Genomic DNA, 19,139 nt, shown 5'->3' on the forward strand with positions numbered 1-19,139 from the left:
TATTGCTTGTAATCTTCGTTTTCTTCATAGTGGAAGTTTTGCACCGTAGTTTTTGACCCTTGTTGGGATTTTTCTACGTATCTTGTCTTGTGGTTTGTTTAGAATGTTTTAATTCTTCTTCTAGATTATATTTCTTTCTATTTATCGTTTATGGGTAAGACCGTAGATTAGATCTCGGTTCACTAGCATTGTTGGCATGCTGCGCAACAGGGCATTTATTGTGTGATACATCACATGGACAATTTAGATCTTAGAACTATGGATCCATTGTACAATGGAGAAAATCCAACCATTTTGTGGGATCCATTGGTAGAGCATTGCATCATGCCATGTTTCCTGATGCATCATTTTCAGATTTACTTGTATGGGCCAAAAGCTATAAGCTTTTTCAATCATTTCCTTAAATAACAATAACTCATCCATCTAAACTTGGTATTCTTGTAAATCAATCTAGACCATATGAAAAATGACCCATATTGTAGATAGAAAAGATCCCATAAACGATACTTATAGAAGGATTCTATCCAACCATTTGGTGGCCAATAAATGTAAAGTTAAGAAATAGTCAGTGCCATGAATTTAATAATTGATAAAGTATGGTTAAAGTCTGTTTGATAAGTGTGAATCACAGTTTAGTTTTACCATATTATCTTTACATGGCCTCTTATAGCCGTTGCATGGATTAAGGAATCTTAGAGAGAAAAGGGAAAATTTTCAAATATGAATTTTTCATACATTCTAGTCACCTTCGAGTGCCTCATCTGACAATAGTGTGGTACTTTAATGCAAATTTTTTATAGTACATTATTACTAAAAAATAAAGACTAAATTATAATAAAACTATTAAGTGTTGAGAGTGTATTAGTGACTAACCTAGAGCAATGTATCCATATGTGCCCGCGAGGGTAGTCCAATTGGACGAATCGGGTATCAGCAATCATGCAGTGCCGAAATCAGAGACACTAGCCTCAAGTTCTGAATTCAACAAAACGTTTTTGCTTGATAGGTCTCGATGGATAATCGGCAGGGTGCAATCATGGTGCATGTAAGATAAAGCATGTGCCGCACCTTTAATAACCTTCACCCTTAGAGTCCAGTCTAACTGTGCAGCTCGTTTGTCATTGCTTAGTATGCTTGCCAAGCTTCCCTTTTCCATGTACTCATAGACTAGAAATGAGCATCGAGCATGGGAGCAAAAACCATAAAGCTTCACAATGTTGCGATGACGGATTTCAGTTAATGCTCTTATCTCATTTCTAAAACTTCTTTGATCAGATTGATCACCACCTTCTAGTTGGCGAAGTTTCTTCACGGCTAATACTTGGCCCATCGGTAGATTCGCTCTGTAAACTTTTCCATACTCTCCAGTTCCAATGCAGTATTTGTCGTCGAAACCCTCTGTTGCCTCCACAATGTCTTCAAACACAACATTTCCATTATAATTCCATATTGAAAATGGATTTCCAGTGCTCCTCTCAAGAACTCCTTTCTCTATATTTTTTCTTCTTTGGTAATAAATGCAAGAAATGCCAAGGATTACAAATAACAGAAACAACACCACCAAGAGAGGAAGAATAATGAGGACCACAACTCTATGGCCTTTCTTCACATCGTTATGACTGATTGAAGAGGTATTGCAAGGTCTCAAACCTTGCACTTCACCACATAAGCCCTTATTATTTATGAATGCCTCTGCAGGAGCCTTTTGAAAGCTTTTGCTTTTGGGAAGCAAACCTTCCAAAGCATTTTATGAAAAATCAATGGATTGCAAGTTGACCATCTCTTGAAAAGAAGGCGGAATGGAGCCTGAAAGCATGTTGTGGGAGAGATTTAACTTTTCCAGCCTAACCAATTTTGCAAGTTGTGGTGATACCTCTCTATCGAGGGAGTTATGACTTAGATCTAGTAAGCCCTGTAGGTATACTACGTTACCGATCTGAAAAGGAATGCTTCCATTCAAAACATTTTGGCACAATTTGAGATACTGGAGTTTAGAGCAATCCCCTAATTGAGGTGGTATTGGACCACTTAGGTGATTCATTGACAAGTCAAGAAACCTCCAAATTGGATAGGTTTCCAATCTCTTGCGGTAACCGACCAGAAAGATGGTTATCATTTAAAGTCAAGTTGAACAAAGAAGTCAGCCTCCCAAATTCCTTTGGAATCTCTCCTACTAGATGGTTTGAAGAAAGACCAAGCACACCTAGCTGTGTCAACTGCCCAATCTCTTGAGGAATTCTACCGGTGATCATGTTCCTAGAGAATTGGAACTTCATCAGGTTTTGGCATTCTCCCCAGTTCGGTGAGAGTTCACCAAACAGCATGTTGTCGCTGACGTCCATGTATATGAGATGCGGGTATACACCAAAGGCTTTCGATACATCTGCAGTGAGTCGGTTTCCATTGAGTAGAACTCTTTTTAAGCTGGTGCAGTTTCTGAAGCTCCTCGGGATCTCACCAGTGAAATGGTTGTTTGGGACAGTGAATTTTTGAAGAGATTCACCATGGCATAACGGAGGCAAGTATCCAGAGAAGTTGTTGTCACCCAAGTAGAGTTTAGAAAGACTTGTCATGTTTGTCATTTCTTGAGGCAAGGAACAAGATAATTGACAGTAAATAAGGGACAAAAAAAGTTAGCTTGGTCAAGTTTCCAAAAGTAGGAGGGATAGAACCTATTAGAGGGTTAAAGGACATGTCAATCTCCTTGAGATTCATTAAATTCCCTATTTCCAGTGGAATTGAACCAGAAATTTGATTGCTGGGGAGGGACAATATTGTAAGGTTTCTCAAATTACCTAAAGCTGGAGGGATCGGACCAATCAGATTGTTTTGGTTCAGTGCTAGCTTATTGAGACTTGTTAAATTCCCGAGTTCTGGAGGAATTGAACCAGAAATTTGATTTTGAAGGAGGTAGAGGACTGTCAGCTTTGTCAAGTTCCCTAAAGTGGAAGGGATAGAACCTGTTAGACTGTTATTGGACAGATCAAGATTGTTGAGATTCATTAAATTCCCAAATTGTGGAGGAATTGAACCAGAAATTTGATTGCTGTAGAGGAACAATAGTCTAAGGTTTGTTAAATTACCTAAAGCAGGAGGGATCGGACCACTTAGATTGTTACTGCGCAAAGATGTCTCAACTAAACTCTTGAGATTCCCTAGTTCTGCAGGAATTCTACCTGAAATCTGATTTTTGAATAAATACAAAATTGTAAGCATGGACAAGTTCCCTAAAGTGGAAGGGATGGAACCATCTAGATGGTTAATGGACAAGACTAGCTCATTCAAATTCACAAGATTCCCTATTTCCACAGGTATTGATCCACTTATTTTATTTGCAGACAGATCGAGGGACATGAGTTTGTGAAGAGTGCCAATATGTGTTGGGATGGTTCCAGTGACAGTGTTGCCACTGAGATTGAGATGAACGAGGTTTCGAAATGACGGGAAGCTCAAGTTGTCGATCTTACCTTGCAAGCCTGCAGTTGGTAAGCTTATCTCTGTTACACTTCCAAGGCTGTTGCATGAGATCCCAGTCCATTTGCATGGAGAGATTGCGTTGGTGCTGGCATTAGCAGCAGGAAGCGACCATGAATGGAGAGCTTGTGCTGGTGAGAGGCTGGCTTTCCATTTCAGGAGAGCCTCTGCTTCTGGCAGTCCTGCTGTTGCAAATGATGATGTTGCATGGGAAGAAAGAAATGGTAGGAAAAAGAGGAGGAAAGCAAGGGAGAGAGATTTATGTATGGCCATGGCTGTTGTTGCTTATGGTCTGTTACAAACTTACGATGGATATGGGTATTTATAGGAAAAGCTTGATACACATGGCTTCGATTGCTACCCGTCTTATTCTTGAGAGTGAATTATATATATATATATATATATATATCTGATACACACATGCTGAAAAGTATTGACTTGTTGTACACATTATTTTAACGGTTTAGATGACAACTGTGCACTTGCACAGAGAATTAACGTCAAGCAGAGCATTCTCGTTTTTCTGATTTTGTATCATCACATCAGTGCTGATGTCACACGTCTTCCTAATGCTGATATATCCTTTCTACTTTCTATCAGCAAAAACGGAGTGAGGAATGCCAGCGCTATTCTGGGGAAGCGACCTACATTAACTGCATGGGTGCACCTGTTATGTTTTTCTTATATTCACTCTGTCCATCCTGTTTTAAGATAAGCCCAAACAAGGGTGAAATACAAAAAACGCAAGTGCGCAACATCACAAGAAGAAATAGTGGAGATAGAACCCCATCATTAATAATGCAAGTGGGCCACATCACAAGAAATAGTGGAGATGGAAACTCCGATCATTGATACCTTTTTGTGACACAACTTGATGATGCTTATGTACCATCTAACATGTTCATAAGGTGATTCTTACATGCATGAATGAAAAATACGAATATCAGCCTAAAATAAAACTTGTAAGACCCTCAAGAAATTTTCAACAGTGGTATTCAAATCCTTTATTTCTTGGCTGCTCTGAACTTGCTCTGAACTTCGGAGGTGAATGGATGTGAATTAGCTTGTGCCCCGGCATAGAAGATGTTCCAGTAGATGGTAGCTATATGTGGTCTGCCACAATCTATGTGCAACATCTATTCCGTCCATCTTATTTGCAGGTTCATCCTAGGACTATTTCCACAATCAGGTCCACTTGAGTTTTAGATCTGCCTCATCATGATTGAGATCTGGTCCTAACGTGATCCAGTGAAATTGATGGACAGAGCTTTTGCATAGGGAGCACAGGAAAGTGGTATCAAATGCCAATTGCTTGTAATTAGAGGTTAAAGGAATCTACTCTTATCCTAAGCTTTATCAGGCCCACTGTGATGTCTGTGTTATATCTACTTCATTTATCCAATACATTTGATCGTTTTAGGACGTCATTTCAAAAATAAGGCATATTCAAATCTCAAATGGGTCACACCACAAGAAGAAGTGGTGATTGAACAACCACCATCGAAAACTTCTTGTGGGCCACAGAAGTTTCGGATCAGTCTGATATTAGTGTTTCCCTTCATCTGCATGGGAATCAACTTCTTAACGGTTTTAGATGGCATATAAACATAAGGCGGGTCTTTGGAAAGTTTCAAGGTGGGCATTTCTATTCCTACTATTTCATGTGGTGTGGCTCTGAGTCTTCATCAATTTTAACATCACCTCCTAGCATGGGCTGGCACAAGGAATGGAGTAAAACTGATGTCACAGCTGCCCTCATAGAGCTTAAGGTCACATGTGATTCTCGTAACCCTGGGTTAGAGGTGAGCTGCGCGATTAGGGAGGGACTGGATGGTTTTGGACTTGTCTTCTGGATATAAAATAGTCTCTTTCTTTTTCTTTTCTTATTTATTTATTGGGCGCTGTGAGATTTCTGGGAGTGGCCATGGCTCTGATGGATGGGTTTGGGCCCTGCTTCTACTTTTCGAGATTCCTAGTGGAACCCTGGACTGGATAGGTTTAAGCCCTAATTCTACTTTTGGAGTGCAAATCTCTGTCTCTTTTAGTTGGGTGCTGACAGATTTTTTAAGTTTTGGGCCCATGACTGGATGGGTTTGGGCCAGATTCTACTTAACAGTCAAGTATCCTCCTACTTTGGGTCACGTCCTCACCTTTTTAGGGAGCTACTAGATTCCAAGGGCCTGTTTGGATGCACCCTCCCAAGGGGTGTTTGAGCCCTAAGAGCAGTTTTGTTCTAAACAGCAGTTGACGATGTGACTTTGCAAAATCCCCTTTTTCTGCTTACAAAATAGACACTATAAAACAAACTGGCAAAAAAAAAAAAAAGTAAAATGAAATGTATGAAAATGGACCTCAAAATCATCAAAGAAGTAGGCTGCCAAGTGCCAACTCATCCGAAAAAGCAGGTTTGGACCATGACGCAGGGGAGGACGTGAGGTCGAGCACCGTCTTCCTCAAGAGGATAACTATTCCGAATCCACGGAACTTCTCTGGACTCCTCACAGAGACTTCTCGAATCCACGAGGAAAGAAAGAAGAAAATAGAAATAAATTCTAATAAATTTGAAATTGATTGATGCATCATTAAAACGAGTTCACAACCCTTTAAATAAGGGTATCAAGCAATGGGAAAGAAATCATAATCAAACTACAACTCAAACTCCTAGAATCCGCGACTTACTATAAATAGTAAACTTACTATTTATAGACGATCGTGATGTCTACTAGTGCGCAAGGTTTTCGGCCAAAAATAGTAGGTGTCCTATTTGGCTTCACCAAACCGTTCCCCTAATTATTCTAAGCTCTTTTCACGTTGGGCGCAACTCCTAAAGCCCGACGGATGAAGAGTTATAATCAAACTAAAACTTACTATTTATAGTAAAAACGAAATTAAAACAGGGAAACGACCATCGATCAAGGGGTTTTTCGCAATTCCGGGCTGCGCAACCCGGCGTAGCAGGTTGGTTGGCTAAAGTAGCTCGTTCTACCCCAAAATCATATATTTTACGTCAGATAACTCATTCCGGATTGCAAGATACGCCCGATCTAAGGTCCGATGGTCCGGATCACTTTTGTCGTCGACCGGGCCTTTTCTGATCCATCTTGGCCATGAAATTGTCTGTGACCCGCTCTACATCAGTCCCCTCCACTTCAAAAGAACTCGTCCTCGAGTTCTCATCTTGCGCTGGTTCATGATAATCGGTCAGGTCCGCGACGTTGAAAGTCCGTGAGATTGCCATGTCATCTGGAAGATCAACAACATAAGCGTTGTCATTGATCTTTCGGATGATTGGTACCGGTCCAATCTTTTTATTCTTTAACTTGTTGTACGTTCCGGTCGGAAATCGTTCTTTGTACAGATGGACCATTACTTGGTCACCCACCTCGAACACTTTTTGTCGCCGATGCTTGTCGGCTTGCTCCTTGTATTTTTTGTTCGAGGCATGTAGCTTGGTTTGTACTTCCGCATGAATGCCCATGATCTTGTCAGCCATATGTTCCGCTGCAATGCTCATGCCTGGGAGCTTGGGCAGAGGGACCAAGTCTAGTGTGTGCGAGGGACTCGTCCATAAATAACCTGGAACGGGAATTTTCCTGTCGAGCGGTTCACCATGTTGTTGAATGCAAACTCCGCTTGAGACAAAGCCAAATCCCACTGCTTTGGTTTTTCTCCTGAAATACATCGAAGGAGGTTTCCCAACGTGCGATTCACAACCTCAGTTTGACCGTCAGTCTGTGGGTGGTAGGCGCTGCTGAACTGAAGTCGTGTATCGAATCGAGTCCACAAAGTCCGCTAAAAGTGGCTTATGAACTTCGTGTCACGGTCAGAAGTAATAGTCTTGGGAACCCCGTGTAGCCGCATAATTTCTCTGAAGAATAGATTCGCCACGTGTGTTGCATCAAGAGTCTTCTTGCATGGAATAAAGTGCGCCATATTGGAGAAACGATATACTACCACGAACACCGAATCCATGCCGCGTTGTGTTCGTAGGAGACCAAGCACGAAGTCCATAAATAAATCCTCCCAAGGGCCATCAGGCACGGGTAAAGGAGTGTGAAGGCCTGTATTATGAGATTACCCCTTAGAGGTTTGACAAATATAACAACGTTGGACTGCCTTTCCCACATCACGTATCAATTGCGGCCAGTAATACCGTTCTTCCACAAGAGCTCGCGTCCTGTCTCGCCCAAGGTGTCCACTGAGGCCACCTCCATGTAGCTCTTGGATTATCTGTTCCCTTAGCGAACTGTTTGGGATGCACAGTCGATTTCCCTTGAAAAGGAACCCGTCTTGCATATGTAAATCGCCGGGGTGACCTTCTTGGCATCTAACCCATGCGTCCTTGAAGTCGTCGTCATCGGCATATATGTCTTTGAGGCGCTCGAACCTGACAACCTCATTGCTCATAGTGACTAACAAAGTTGCACGGTGACTCAATGCATCAGCTACTTTGTTTTGTTGCCCTGACTTATGTTTCAGTACGAATGTAAATTCCTACAAAAACGAGATCCATCTAGCATGCACACGGTTAATGTTAGCTTGACTATTAAAGAATTTGAGAGCTTGATGGTCCGTGTAAAGTATGAATTCCCTTTGAATCAAATAATGTCGCCAGTGCCGCAGTGCCTGGACCACCGCGTATAACTCGATCTCATATGTAGACCACTTCTTACGTGCATCGCTAAGTTTTTCGCTGTATAAGGCTACCGGCCTACCTTCTTGAGACAAAACTCCCCCAATTCTGACATATGAGGCATCACATTCGACTTCAAATAGTTTGTCGAAGTTGGGAAGTACAAGAACCGGGGTCGTAGATAATCTGCGTTTGATTTCGGCAAAACTCCTGTCGGCTTCGTCAGTCCACTGAAACTGCCCTTTCTTCATGCAATCTGTGATTGGTGACACAATGGTACTGAAATTTTTCACGAACCGACGATAGAATGTGGCTAGTCCATGAAAACTTCGCACTTCGTGAATATTTGTCGGAACCGGCCATTCTCTGATTGCCTTCACCTTTTCCTCATCCACCCGAATGCCTGTGGATGTGACGACAAAACCCAAGAACAATAGGCTATCAGTCATGAAGCTGCACTTTTTAAATTGAGGTACAGTTTATTTTTAGTGAGCACTTGAAGGACCTTCTTGAGGTGTTCCATATGGGTAGTTTCGTCTTGACTGTATATCAAAATATCATCGAAGTAAACCACAACGAACCGCCCAATGAAAGGTTTCAGAACTTGGTTCATCAATCTCATAAATGTGCTAGGCGCATTCGAAAGACCGAAGGGCATGACCATCCATTCATATAATCCTTCCTTGGTCTTAAAGGCTATTTTCCACTCATCACCCGACCGTATTCGAATCTGATGGTAGCCGCTCCTTAAGTCCAATTTAGAGAATATTTTTGCACCCTCTAGTATACCCAGCATATCGTCCAACCGTGGTATAGGAAACCTATATTTTATGGTGATTTTGTTGATGGCTTGGCTGTCGACACACATGCGCCAACTCCCATCTTTCTTTGGAGTTAATAGAGCTGGTACAGCACATGGACTCATGCTCTCCCGAATAAGACCCTTACGGATCAACTCCTCTACTTGTCCCTGCAGAATCTCGCACTCATTCGGACTCATTCGATAATGGGGACGATTCGGTAAACTGGACCCAGGGACAAAGTCGATATGGTGTTGGATATCCCGCATGGGGGGTAACCCATCGGGAAGGTCATCGGGCCAGATTTCTTTGAATTCATGTAGCAGGGGCCTTCGTATTTCAAGGATGTTGGTAGGCTCGAGTTCTTCCCCTTTTACAATTAATGCATAAGTCTGTCCTGTTTCCTTTGATTCTTCCACGAAGTCCCGTATGGTTAAGAGAAAACGGCCCTCCACTTTAGAAGTTTCAGGTGGTCCCTCTGGATCCATGGGGGCCAATATGGTCTTTCGGCCGTCCTTGACGAAGATATATATATTATCTCGCCCTTTATGAGTGGCATCACGGTCAGATTGCCAGGGCCGACCGAGTAGTATGTGACATGCTTCCATGTCGACCACATCGCATACTACTTCATCCTTATAATGTTTGCCAATTGAAAAGGATATGGTGCATTGTTCAACAACCTTTCGCTGACCTTCTTGATCCAACCGATTGTATATGGAGAGGGATGACGCTCCGTTTTCAATTGTAATTTTTCCACCATGACCTTGGAGACGATGTTCTCGCTACTCCCACTATCAATGATCATGTCACAAACCTTTCGATTCACCGTACACCTAGTGCGGAAGATGTTATGCCGCTGTGGATGCACTTCTTTTCTTGGCGCATATAATAGTCGCCTCACGACAAGCGACTCGCCGTGATCTTGCTGAATCCAACCTGAATCATCTGCCTCGTCCTCGGTGGTATACTCCTGTTCTTCAATATCTGGATCTTCATTAGCGTTATCAGCACTACCATCATTGATGGCGATGTTTGCCACTTTTCGCTGGGGACAAGTATTTGATAGGTGGCCCGGTTGGCCACAACGATAGCAGTTATCGGGCCTTGGCCGAGCATAGGGGTTCGGGATTCTACTTGGACCAGCAGCAGTCGATACGCCCCTTTGGGGTCTAGCTTGCCCACTTCCCTGATCTCGATTCTCAAACGTAAGAGGTTGAGTGCGTGCTCCTACGGGCTCCTTCCCCTTAGGCTGTGCAGTTCCCTGGGGCAGACCTGCCACAAGAATCCTTACAGTAAGATAGGTCCGTGTGTTAGGACGTTCAAGTTGCACTTCTGCACGAGTAGCCAACTTGATCGCATCATTCATCGTCCAAACGGACTGCATCTGGACCCGATCCTGGATAGCCATACGCAATCCACCGTTGAATCGAGCGACTTGCTGCGATTCAGTCTCGACCAAATCGTTACGTGCCGCCAGGCGGTAAAATTCTTCTGCGTATTCTCTCACCGACCGACTCCCCTGTCGACAATTTTGGTATTGTTGGAATAATACCTGATCGTAATCGCTAGGGAGGAATCGGGCACGTAGTAGTTTCTTCTTCCGCTGCCAGGTGCAGATTGGTGCTTTCGTCTGCCTGGTTCGCGCGAGTTGCAGTTGTTCCCACCAAGCTGAAGCTCCTCCTTTCAACTTGTAGGCCACAAGCTTGACCTTCTTTGCTTCAGGAATGTCCATATAGTCAAAAAATTGCTCAACTTTAGAAAGCTAATCGAGGAAATCCTCAATGTGTAATTGGCCATTGAAGCTAGGAATATCAACCCTCATCTTGAATTCTCGATCCGTTCGATCTACTCGATCGCCGCCATGTCTGGGGTGTTGGAAGAGTACGTCGTCGATTTCCTCCTCACTGGAGCCCCCTTCCTGAGGAATGACCCTTGGATGCACTGTCGGTACTATCCTGCGATCAGGGCGATTAATTGGGGGTGGAGGATTGCCACCAGGAACACGGAGTTGCCTTAGGTTTTCCGCCAAGAGATCCGCTATGCGGTCGATGGAAGCCTGCAGCCCTTGCATGGCTTGCTGATTCTCTCGTTGCGCTACTTCGAAAGCTGCCGCCGTTAAAGGAAAATTCCCTGGAGCACCGCCCATGGGATTGTTGCCCGACCCGTTGTTAGAAGCCATCAATCCAAGGAGAAACCTCGCTTTGATACCAAACTGACGCAGGGGAGGACGTGAGGTCGAGCACCGTCTTCCTCAAGAGGATAACTATTCCGAATCCACGGAACTTCTCTGGACTCCTCACAGAGACTTCTCGAATCCACGAGGAAAGAAAGCAGAAAATAGAAATAAATTCTAATAAATTCGAAACTGATTGATCAATAATTAAAAACGAGTTCACAACCCTTTAAATAAGGGTATCAAGCAATGGGAAAAAAATCATAATCAAACTACAACTCAAACTCCTAGAATCTGCGATTTACTATAAATAGTAAACTTACTATTTATAGACGGTCGTGATGTCTACTAGTGCGCAAGGTTTTCGGCCAAAAATAGTAAGTGTCCTATTTGGCTTCACCAAACCGTTCCCCTAATTATTCTAAGCTCTTTTCACGTTGGGCGCAACTCCTAAAGCCCGACGGATGAAGAGTTATAATCAAACTAAAACTTACTATTTATAGTAAAAACGAAATTAAAACAGGGAAACGACCATCGATTAAGGGGTTTTTGGCAATTTTGGGCTACACAACCCGGCATAGCAGGGTTGGTTGGCTAAAGTAGCTCGTTCTACCCCAAAATCATATATTTTACGTCAGATAACTCATTCCGGATTGCGAGATATGCCCGATCTAAGGTCCGATGGTCTGGATCACTTCTGTCGTCGACCAGGCCTTTTCTGATCCATCTTGGCCATGAAATTGTCTGCGACCCGCTCTACATCAGACCACCTTTTCCAAAACCCCCTATCATGGAAGTGCATCCAAACGGGCCATAAATCACCAGAGAAGAATCTGTTTTATGCATCCCTGTATCATTTTTTTTAAAGTGATGCAGTCAAGTATTGTAAAGCCCAGACAATGATTATGAGATCCAACTCCTGCAATAGTTGCACCACGACCAACTTAACCAGATCACCCAAAAGTCCAATCCAGCTCATCCAACCATCAGGTAAGCCATCTTATAAAACTAACCCAAAAAAAAAAAAAATTTAAATCCAATCGCAGTGGGTCCCACATGGTAAGATGAGAAACTTTCAGTAGGTGAAAACATTTTCCACGGGCGATGATGTGAACAAGCTTTGTCCACGTGAATAACTACTGCATACGGTGTCGTAGAAATGGGCCCCATATGGTGTGTATCATGGAGATGTGGCTTGGTTAGTGACCTGATCACCAGCTAGCTTGCTGGTGTCAAGGCTCCATGGGCCCTACCATAATTTATGTGCTCTATCTAGGCAGTCCATTTTTGCCGGCTTATTTTAGGGCATGAGCCTAAAAATGAAGGTGATTCAGACCTGAAGTGGGCCACACCAAAGGAAACCATGGGTATTGAATGCATCCAAAGCTCCAATGCACCACAAAACAGTGGGGATGGAAACACTCACCATTGACACATTCTTGGGGCCACCATGATATTTATATGACATCCAAACTGTTCATACAGTTTCAAATATACCCGTAAGGATGAACAGAAAACAGATATATTAGACTGATACAAAACTTCAGTGACCCTAGGGAAGGTTTCAATGATAAGCGTTTAATCATCACTTTTTCCTGTGGCATGGCCCACTTTAGTCTAGGGTCCATCACATTTTTGGGTGAGCTGGCCAAAGTATCACACGCACATCACGCTGGACCCCACAACTTTTTGCTTACACGGGCTTCATGTAACTGCAATTGTAGGAACGGGCTCCCTGTAACTCTGTTTTTACATGGCCCCACAGCTTTTCGTTTACATGGGACCCTCAGCACCCATTCTACACAGTCCATAAAACACCTAAGAGCTGTGGGGTCCACCAGTTCTATATATAAAATCCACTCCATCCATGAGTCTTGGTTGTGAGGCCAAAATAAAAAATAAAAAATCATAGTGATCCACAACTCAAGTGGCCACCCCTATGGAATAATGGAAGGGATGCCAACCATAAGTCTGTATCTTTCGTCAAACCCATTATCCAAGTGTAACCAACAAGCATAAAGTGAATGTACAGAGACAGCCTGATAAAAAAAACTCCGGTGGTCCATGCTCTATGTACTTTCAAGTTTTAGTAGAAGCTTAACATTGCTCCAATTGGGGCTAAAATGAAATAATGTTCTTTTGTGATTTCAAGTATGAAGACTACTGTCTTAGGCTTTAAGGCCGCATTTGGATCATAAGTCATATGGACCATCCACAGTTTCTAACGTTATTTTAACGATTTGGATTATGACTATGTGCACTTGCACAGAGGATTAACATCTAACAGAGCTTTCTCGTTTTCTTATCTCTCTGTGTGATCATGTTAGGACTATTTCCTATTGTGTGACCCATTTGAGTTTCGGATCTGACTCATAATTGGGCTCATCTCCAAAGGTGATCCGGAGAAATTGATGTTTGTGTTTTATCCACAGCGCTTGTCCATTTTTTGGACATCATTTAAAAATAAGGCATATTCAAATCTCAATGGCTCACTTTAGTTGCTGAATCTTCTTGATTTTTAATATTACCTCCTAGCATGGGCTGGCACAAAGAATGGAGTAACACAGACGTTACGGCCCTCATAGAGCATAAAAGTCACATACATGTTATTCTCGTGACCCTGGGTAAGAGGCGATTCGCATCAACGATATTCCAAGGAGTGATTTGGGTGGGGCTGGATGGTTTTGGACTTGTCTTCTACCTTTAGAGTCAAATCTATTCTTTTGCAAGGAGCATCAAGATTTAGAATAGTGGGACCTGTACTGGATGGATTTGGGCTTGATTCTACTTTTCAAGTCAGGTCTTCCCTCCTTTTAAAGGGAAAGTCTTTTCTTTTCTTTCTTTTCGGTTTTTTTTTGGTTTTTTGGTGCCAGCAGATTTCAAAGAGTTGGGCCCATGACTGGATGGGTTTGGGCCCAGATTCTACTTTAAGAGTCAAAGTCTGCCCTGATTTTTGAGTCCCGTCCCCCTTGTTTAGGGAGCTACTAGATTCCAAGGGGGAGCGGATTAGGTGAGACCTGGGTCCACCAAGATGGGTACTGGGACCCTGACCGTGGGGCTCATAGTTTAAATCCACCCCATCCAATCGATTTGAAAGATAGTTTCAGAGCAAAAAGGAAGTAGATTCAGATCTTATGTAGACCATACCACATGAAACAGTAGTGATTGAATCCCCACCACTAAAAACTTCATTTGGCCCACAGGAATGTTTATTTTCCATCCAACCTGTTGTTAAGGTCACAAAGATGTGGATGAAGAGACCACACAAATATCAGCTTGATCCAAAACCTTACTGGCCCACGACATGTTTTTATTGGTTGTTACCACTGTTTCTCGTATTATGGTCCACCTGAGATTTGGATCTGCTTCATTTTTTGGACCATGCCATAATATGGGCTTTCAATACCAATGGACGGAAGGCACAGTGGGCCCCACAGTCAGGTGTCCCGCCCACCTTGGTGGATCTAGGGTCACACCTAATCCGCTCCCATTCGAAGGGTCATTTTGGATGCACCCTCCCAAGGAGTGTGACTTTGCAAAATCCCCTTCTTCTGCTTGACAAAATAGATGCTATAAAACACCAATTGAGGAACAGAGAAAATCATTCTAAAATCATCGATGCAGGCTTCCAACACAATCGAAAAAGCTGGTTTGGAACCCCTTTTCCAAGACCCTATTGAGGAAGTGGATCCAAACAGGCCCTAAATCACCAAAGAAGAATTTATTTGATGCATCCCTGTATCATTTTTTAAAAATTATTTTTTAAAGTGGTGTGCAGCCAAGCATTGTTAGGCCTTATGAGATCCAACCCCAGCAATATTTGCATCACGAGTAACTTGACCAGATGACCCCAAAATCTAGCTGGTCCAACCCTCAGGTGGACCACCTTAGAAAACTATAATACACTAAAAAAAAAAACCTCAACCTGTAGTCCGCCTGACGATTGGAACTGACTTGGCTTTTGGTCCAAGCTAATAATCATGGCAGGGCTCACTAAATGTGCCTGTGGGATGGTATAAAAATAACAGTCACCCCACACAGTAAGATGCGCAACTTTTAGTAGGTGAAAACGTTTTCCAAGGTAATGATGTGAACATGTTAAAGTGGATACGAATAACTTTTCCGCGTGGATGAATAAGTGTTGCAGAAATGGCCCCAAACGGTGTGTATCACAGGGACGTGGATACGGGGACATGGTTTGACTGGCTGACCCCACCATGATGTGAACTAGTTTCCGTGCACGTGAATAACTTGTATGTGCTAGTGAATAAGTGTTGCAGACATGGACCCCATGTGGTGTGAATCGCAGGGATATGGTTTGGCTGGTGATCCCGTGATGATGCTAACAAGTTTCGGTGCACTTACACAACTTCTACCCATAGGTGAACTAGTGTGGGGTCGGTTTGGTTGGTGACCCAAACACCAGCCAGCAAGCTGATGTCAAAAGTTTGTGGGCCCTATCACGGGCCCTATCACAATGTATGTGTTTTATCCATGCGGTCCATCCATTTTGCCAGCTTATTTTAGGGCACGGGCCCAAAAATGAGGCAGATCCAAAATTCAAGTGCACCACTCCATGGAGGACAAATCCAAAATTCAAGTGCACCACTCCACGGGAAACAATACTTGAAATTACATGATCACAGTCTTCAGAATCAGATAGTTGATAATAATTGGAATTCCTCATAAACTCTAGTAGGTCGACCTACTATCAAGATATGTTTAATGAAGGTAAGAACTACTTCCTCATGTTGATCATTAACGACGGTGACTACAATACCATCATTTCTTCTTTGTTGAATGAAGTATGCCATTTCATCTCAATTGTACATCCAAACACATATTAAAATCCAAAGTAGTCTCAAACTTGATTTGAAATTGCTACTTGATGTCCATATCATTCATTCCGGAAAGGAGTATTCATTCCTGGATCTGTCTGGGGCTGAGCTTGGTCACGACCCTACACCTTGCATCCATCCAAATGCAGGATTCATATCCACAAAAGGAACATACATTCACATGTTTTTGTATTCTCATAAAATCGAGATCTAGATCTAATACCTTTAAATATAAGTTGTATTTATGCACATGATAAGGTGTTCAAGGTTTAGAATTAGTTCCGATAGCCAATCTACGGAATCCAACTTTGTTGTTTCTTAATGAAATTGAGGGCCAAGATCAGTAATCGAGAGACCATTCAAACCGAGTGAAATAACATGCATTCTGAGTGAATCAATGATTCCTGGTGTTGAATCAATAACAAATATTTTGAAAGATTCGGGCCCATGACTAGATGGGTTTGGGCCCAAATTCTACCTTAAGAGTCAAGTCTCCCACTACTTTTGAGTCACGTCCCCTTTTTTTTACAGGAAACGGACTGGGTACTCCCATGCCACTAGCCAATGGCTAGTGGTTGATGCTCTGTGGGCCCAACCATGATGTATGTGTTTCATCCATGCCGTCCATCTAACATGTTCATAAGGCGATTCTTACATGCATGAATGGAACATATGAATATTAGCCTAATACAAAACTTCTATGATCCTAAAGAAATTTTCAACGATGGTATTCAATTCCTTTATTTCTTCCCTGCGCTGAACTTCGGACATGAATGGATGTGAATTGGCTGTGCCCCTGCATAGAAGATGTTCCAGTAGGTGGTAGCTATATGTGGTCTGCCACAATCTATGTGCAACATCCATTCCGTCCATCCGTTTTGCAGGTTCATCTTAGGACTATTTCCTATCATGTGGCCCACTTGAGCTTTGGATCTGCCTCATCATGATTGGGCTCATGTCCTAACGCGATCCCAGTGAAATTGACGGGCAGAGCTTCTGCCTTGGGAGCTCCCTGTATGTTGGGGCACAGGAAAGTGACATCAAATGCAAATTGCCTGTAATTAGAGGTTAAAGGAATCTACTCTTATCCTAAGCTCAATGAGGCCCACCGTGATGTCTGTGTTATATCCACTTCATTTATCCATTGCATTTGCTCATTCTAGGAACTCATTTAAAAAATAAGGCATATTCAAATCTTAAATGGGCCACACCACAAGAAGCAGTGGTGATTGATCAACCACCATTGAAAACTTCTTGTGGGCCACAGAAGTTTCGGATCAGACTGATATAAGTGCTTCCCTTCATCTGAATAGGAATCAACTTATTAGCCGTTTTAGATGGCATATAAACATAAGGCGGGCCTTTGGAAAGTTACAACGTGGGCATTTCTATCCCCACTATTTCATGTCATGTGGCTCTGAATCTTCATGAATTTTAACATCACCTCCTAGCATGGGCTGCTGGCACAAGGAATGGAGTAACACAGACGTCACAGCTGGCCTCATAAAGCTTAAAGTCACATGTGGTTCTCGTAAACCTGGCTTAGAGGCCAGTCCCACAATGTCTTCCACTTGTAAAGTACTCTGTTCTTTTATTTATTTAATTGGGTGCTGTGAGATTTATGGAAGTGGCCATGGCTCTGATGGATGAGTTTGGGCCCTATTCTACTTTTCGAGATTCCTAATGGGACACTGGACTAGATGGGTTTAAGCCCTAATTATATTTTTGAAGGAAAGTCTTCCCTTCTAGCTTTTAGAGTCTTTAAGTCTTTTATCTTTTTTAGTTGGGTGTTGGTGGATTTTGAAAATTTTGGGCCCATGACTAGATGGGTTTGGGCCCAGATTATACTTTAAAAATCAAGTCTCCCCTTACTTTTGAGTCACGTCTCTCCTTTTTTAGGGAGCTACTAGATTACAAGGGCCCATTTGGATGCACCGTCCCAAGGGGTGTTTGAGCCCTAAGAGCAGCTTTGTTCTAAACAACAATTTATGATGTGACTTTGCATAATCCCCTTCTTATGCTTGACAAAATAGATGCTATAAAACAAACTGGCAAATAACACTAATTTGTGGAAGTGTATGAAAATGGACCCCAAAATCATCAAAGAAGTAGGCTACCAAGTGCCAACTCATCGGAAAAAGCGGGTTTAGACCCCTTTTCCAAAAACCCCTATCGTGAAAGTGCATCCAAAAGGCCCTAAATCACCGGAGAAGAATCTTGTTTTATGCATCCTTGTATCATTTTTTAAAAAGTGATTTAGTCAAGCATTGTAAAGGCGAGATGGTGATAATGAGATCCAACCCCTGCAATAGTTGCACCAGGACCATCTGGACCAGATCAGCCAAAAATCTAGCTGGTCCAAGCATAAGGTACAAACAACACAGTCGGCCCCACACAGTAGGATAAATAACTTTCAGTAGATGAAAACATTTTCCACCTTGATGATGTGAACAAGCTTCATGCAGGTGAATTAGCGTTTGATGTAGAGTGGGTCACGGACAGTTACATGGCCAAGATGGATCAGAAAAGGCCTGGTCGACGACAAAAGTGATCCAGACCATCGAACCTTAAATCGGGCGTATCTTGCAATCCGGAATGAGTTATCTGACGTAAAATATATGATTTTGGGGTAGAACGAGCTACTGAAGCCAACCAACCCCGCTACGCTGGGTTGCGCAGCCCAGAATTGCAAAAAACTTCTGGATCGACAGTCGTTTCCCTGTTTTAATTTCGTTTTTACTATAAATGGTAAGTTTTAGTTTGATTATAACTCTTCATCCGTCGGGCTTTAGGAGTTGCGCCCAACGTGAAAAGAGCTTAGAATAATTAGGAGAACGGTTTGGTGAAGCCAAATAGGACACTTACTATTTTTGGCCGAAAACCTTGCGCACTAGTAGACATCACGACCATCTATAAATAGTAAGTTTACTATTTATAGTAAGTCGCAGATTCTAGAAGTTTGAGTTATAGTTTGATTCTGATTTCTTTCCCATTGCTTGTTACCCCTATTTAAAGGGTTGTGAACTCGTTTTTATTCATCAATTAATTAATTTTGAATTTCTTAGAATTTATTTCTATTTTTTGCTTTCTTTTCCTCATGGATTCGAGAAGTCTCTGTGAGAAGTTCAGAGAAGCTCCATGGATTCGGAGTAGTTATCCTCATCAAGTTCATCCCTGCGTCAGCGTTGCAGAAATGGGCCCCATATGGTGTGTACCAC

General features: G+C 42.6%; 2 protein-coding genes across 2 annotated transcripts; both read right to left on the minus strand.

The window, feature by feature from the left end:
• Nucleotides 1-883: 883 nt before the first annotated feature.
• LOC131230562 (MDIS1-interacting receptor like kinase 2-like) lies at nt 884-2,342 on the minus strand. The gene is made up of 2 exons (XM_058226467.1): nt 2,099-2,342; nt 884-1,734 (listed from the first exon to the last, which is right to left on the minus strand). Exons 1-2 carry the CDS (start codon nt 2,340-2,342, stop codon nt 938-940), a joined length of 1,041 nt encoding a protein of 346 aa, XP_058082450.1. The 3' UTR covers nt 884-937.
• On the minus strand, nt 2,085-3,823 carry LOC131231150 (probable leucine-rich repeat receptor-like protein kinase At1g35710). Its single transcript, XM_058227253.1, has 2 exons — nt 3,177-3,823; nt 2,085-2,960 (listed from the first exon to the last, which is right to left on the minus strand). The coding sequence occupies exons 1-2, from the start codon at nt 3,745-3,747 to the stop codon at nt 2,557-2,559; spliced, it is 975 nt and encodes a 324-aa protein (XP_058083236.1). The 5' UTR covers nt 3,748-3,823; the 3' UTR covers nt 2,085-2,556.
• Nucleotides 3,824-19,139: the final 15,316 nt, after the last annotated feature.

Source organism: Magnolia sinica, chromosome 17 (genome assembly GCF_029962835.1).
Source record: "Magnolia sinica isolate HGM2019 chromosome 17, MsV1, whole genome shotgun sequence".
Taxonomy (NCBI): Eukaryota; Viridiplantae; Streptophyta; class Magnoliopsida; order Magnoliales; family Magnoliaceae; genus Magnolia; species Magnolia sinica.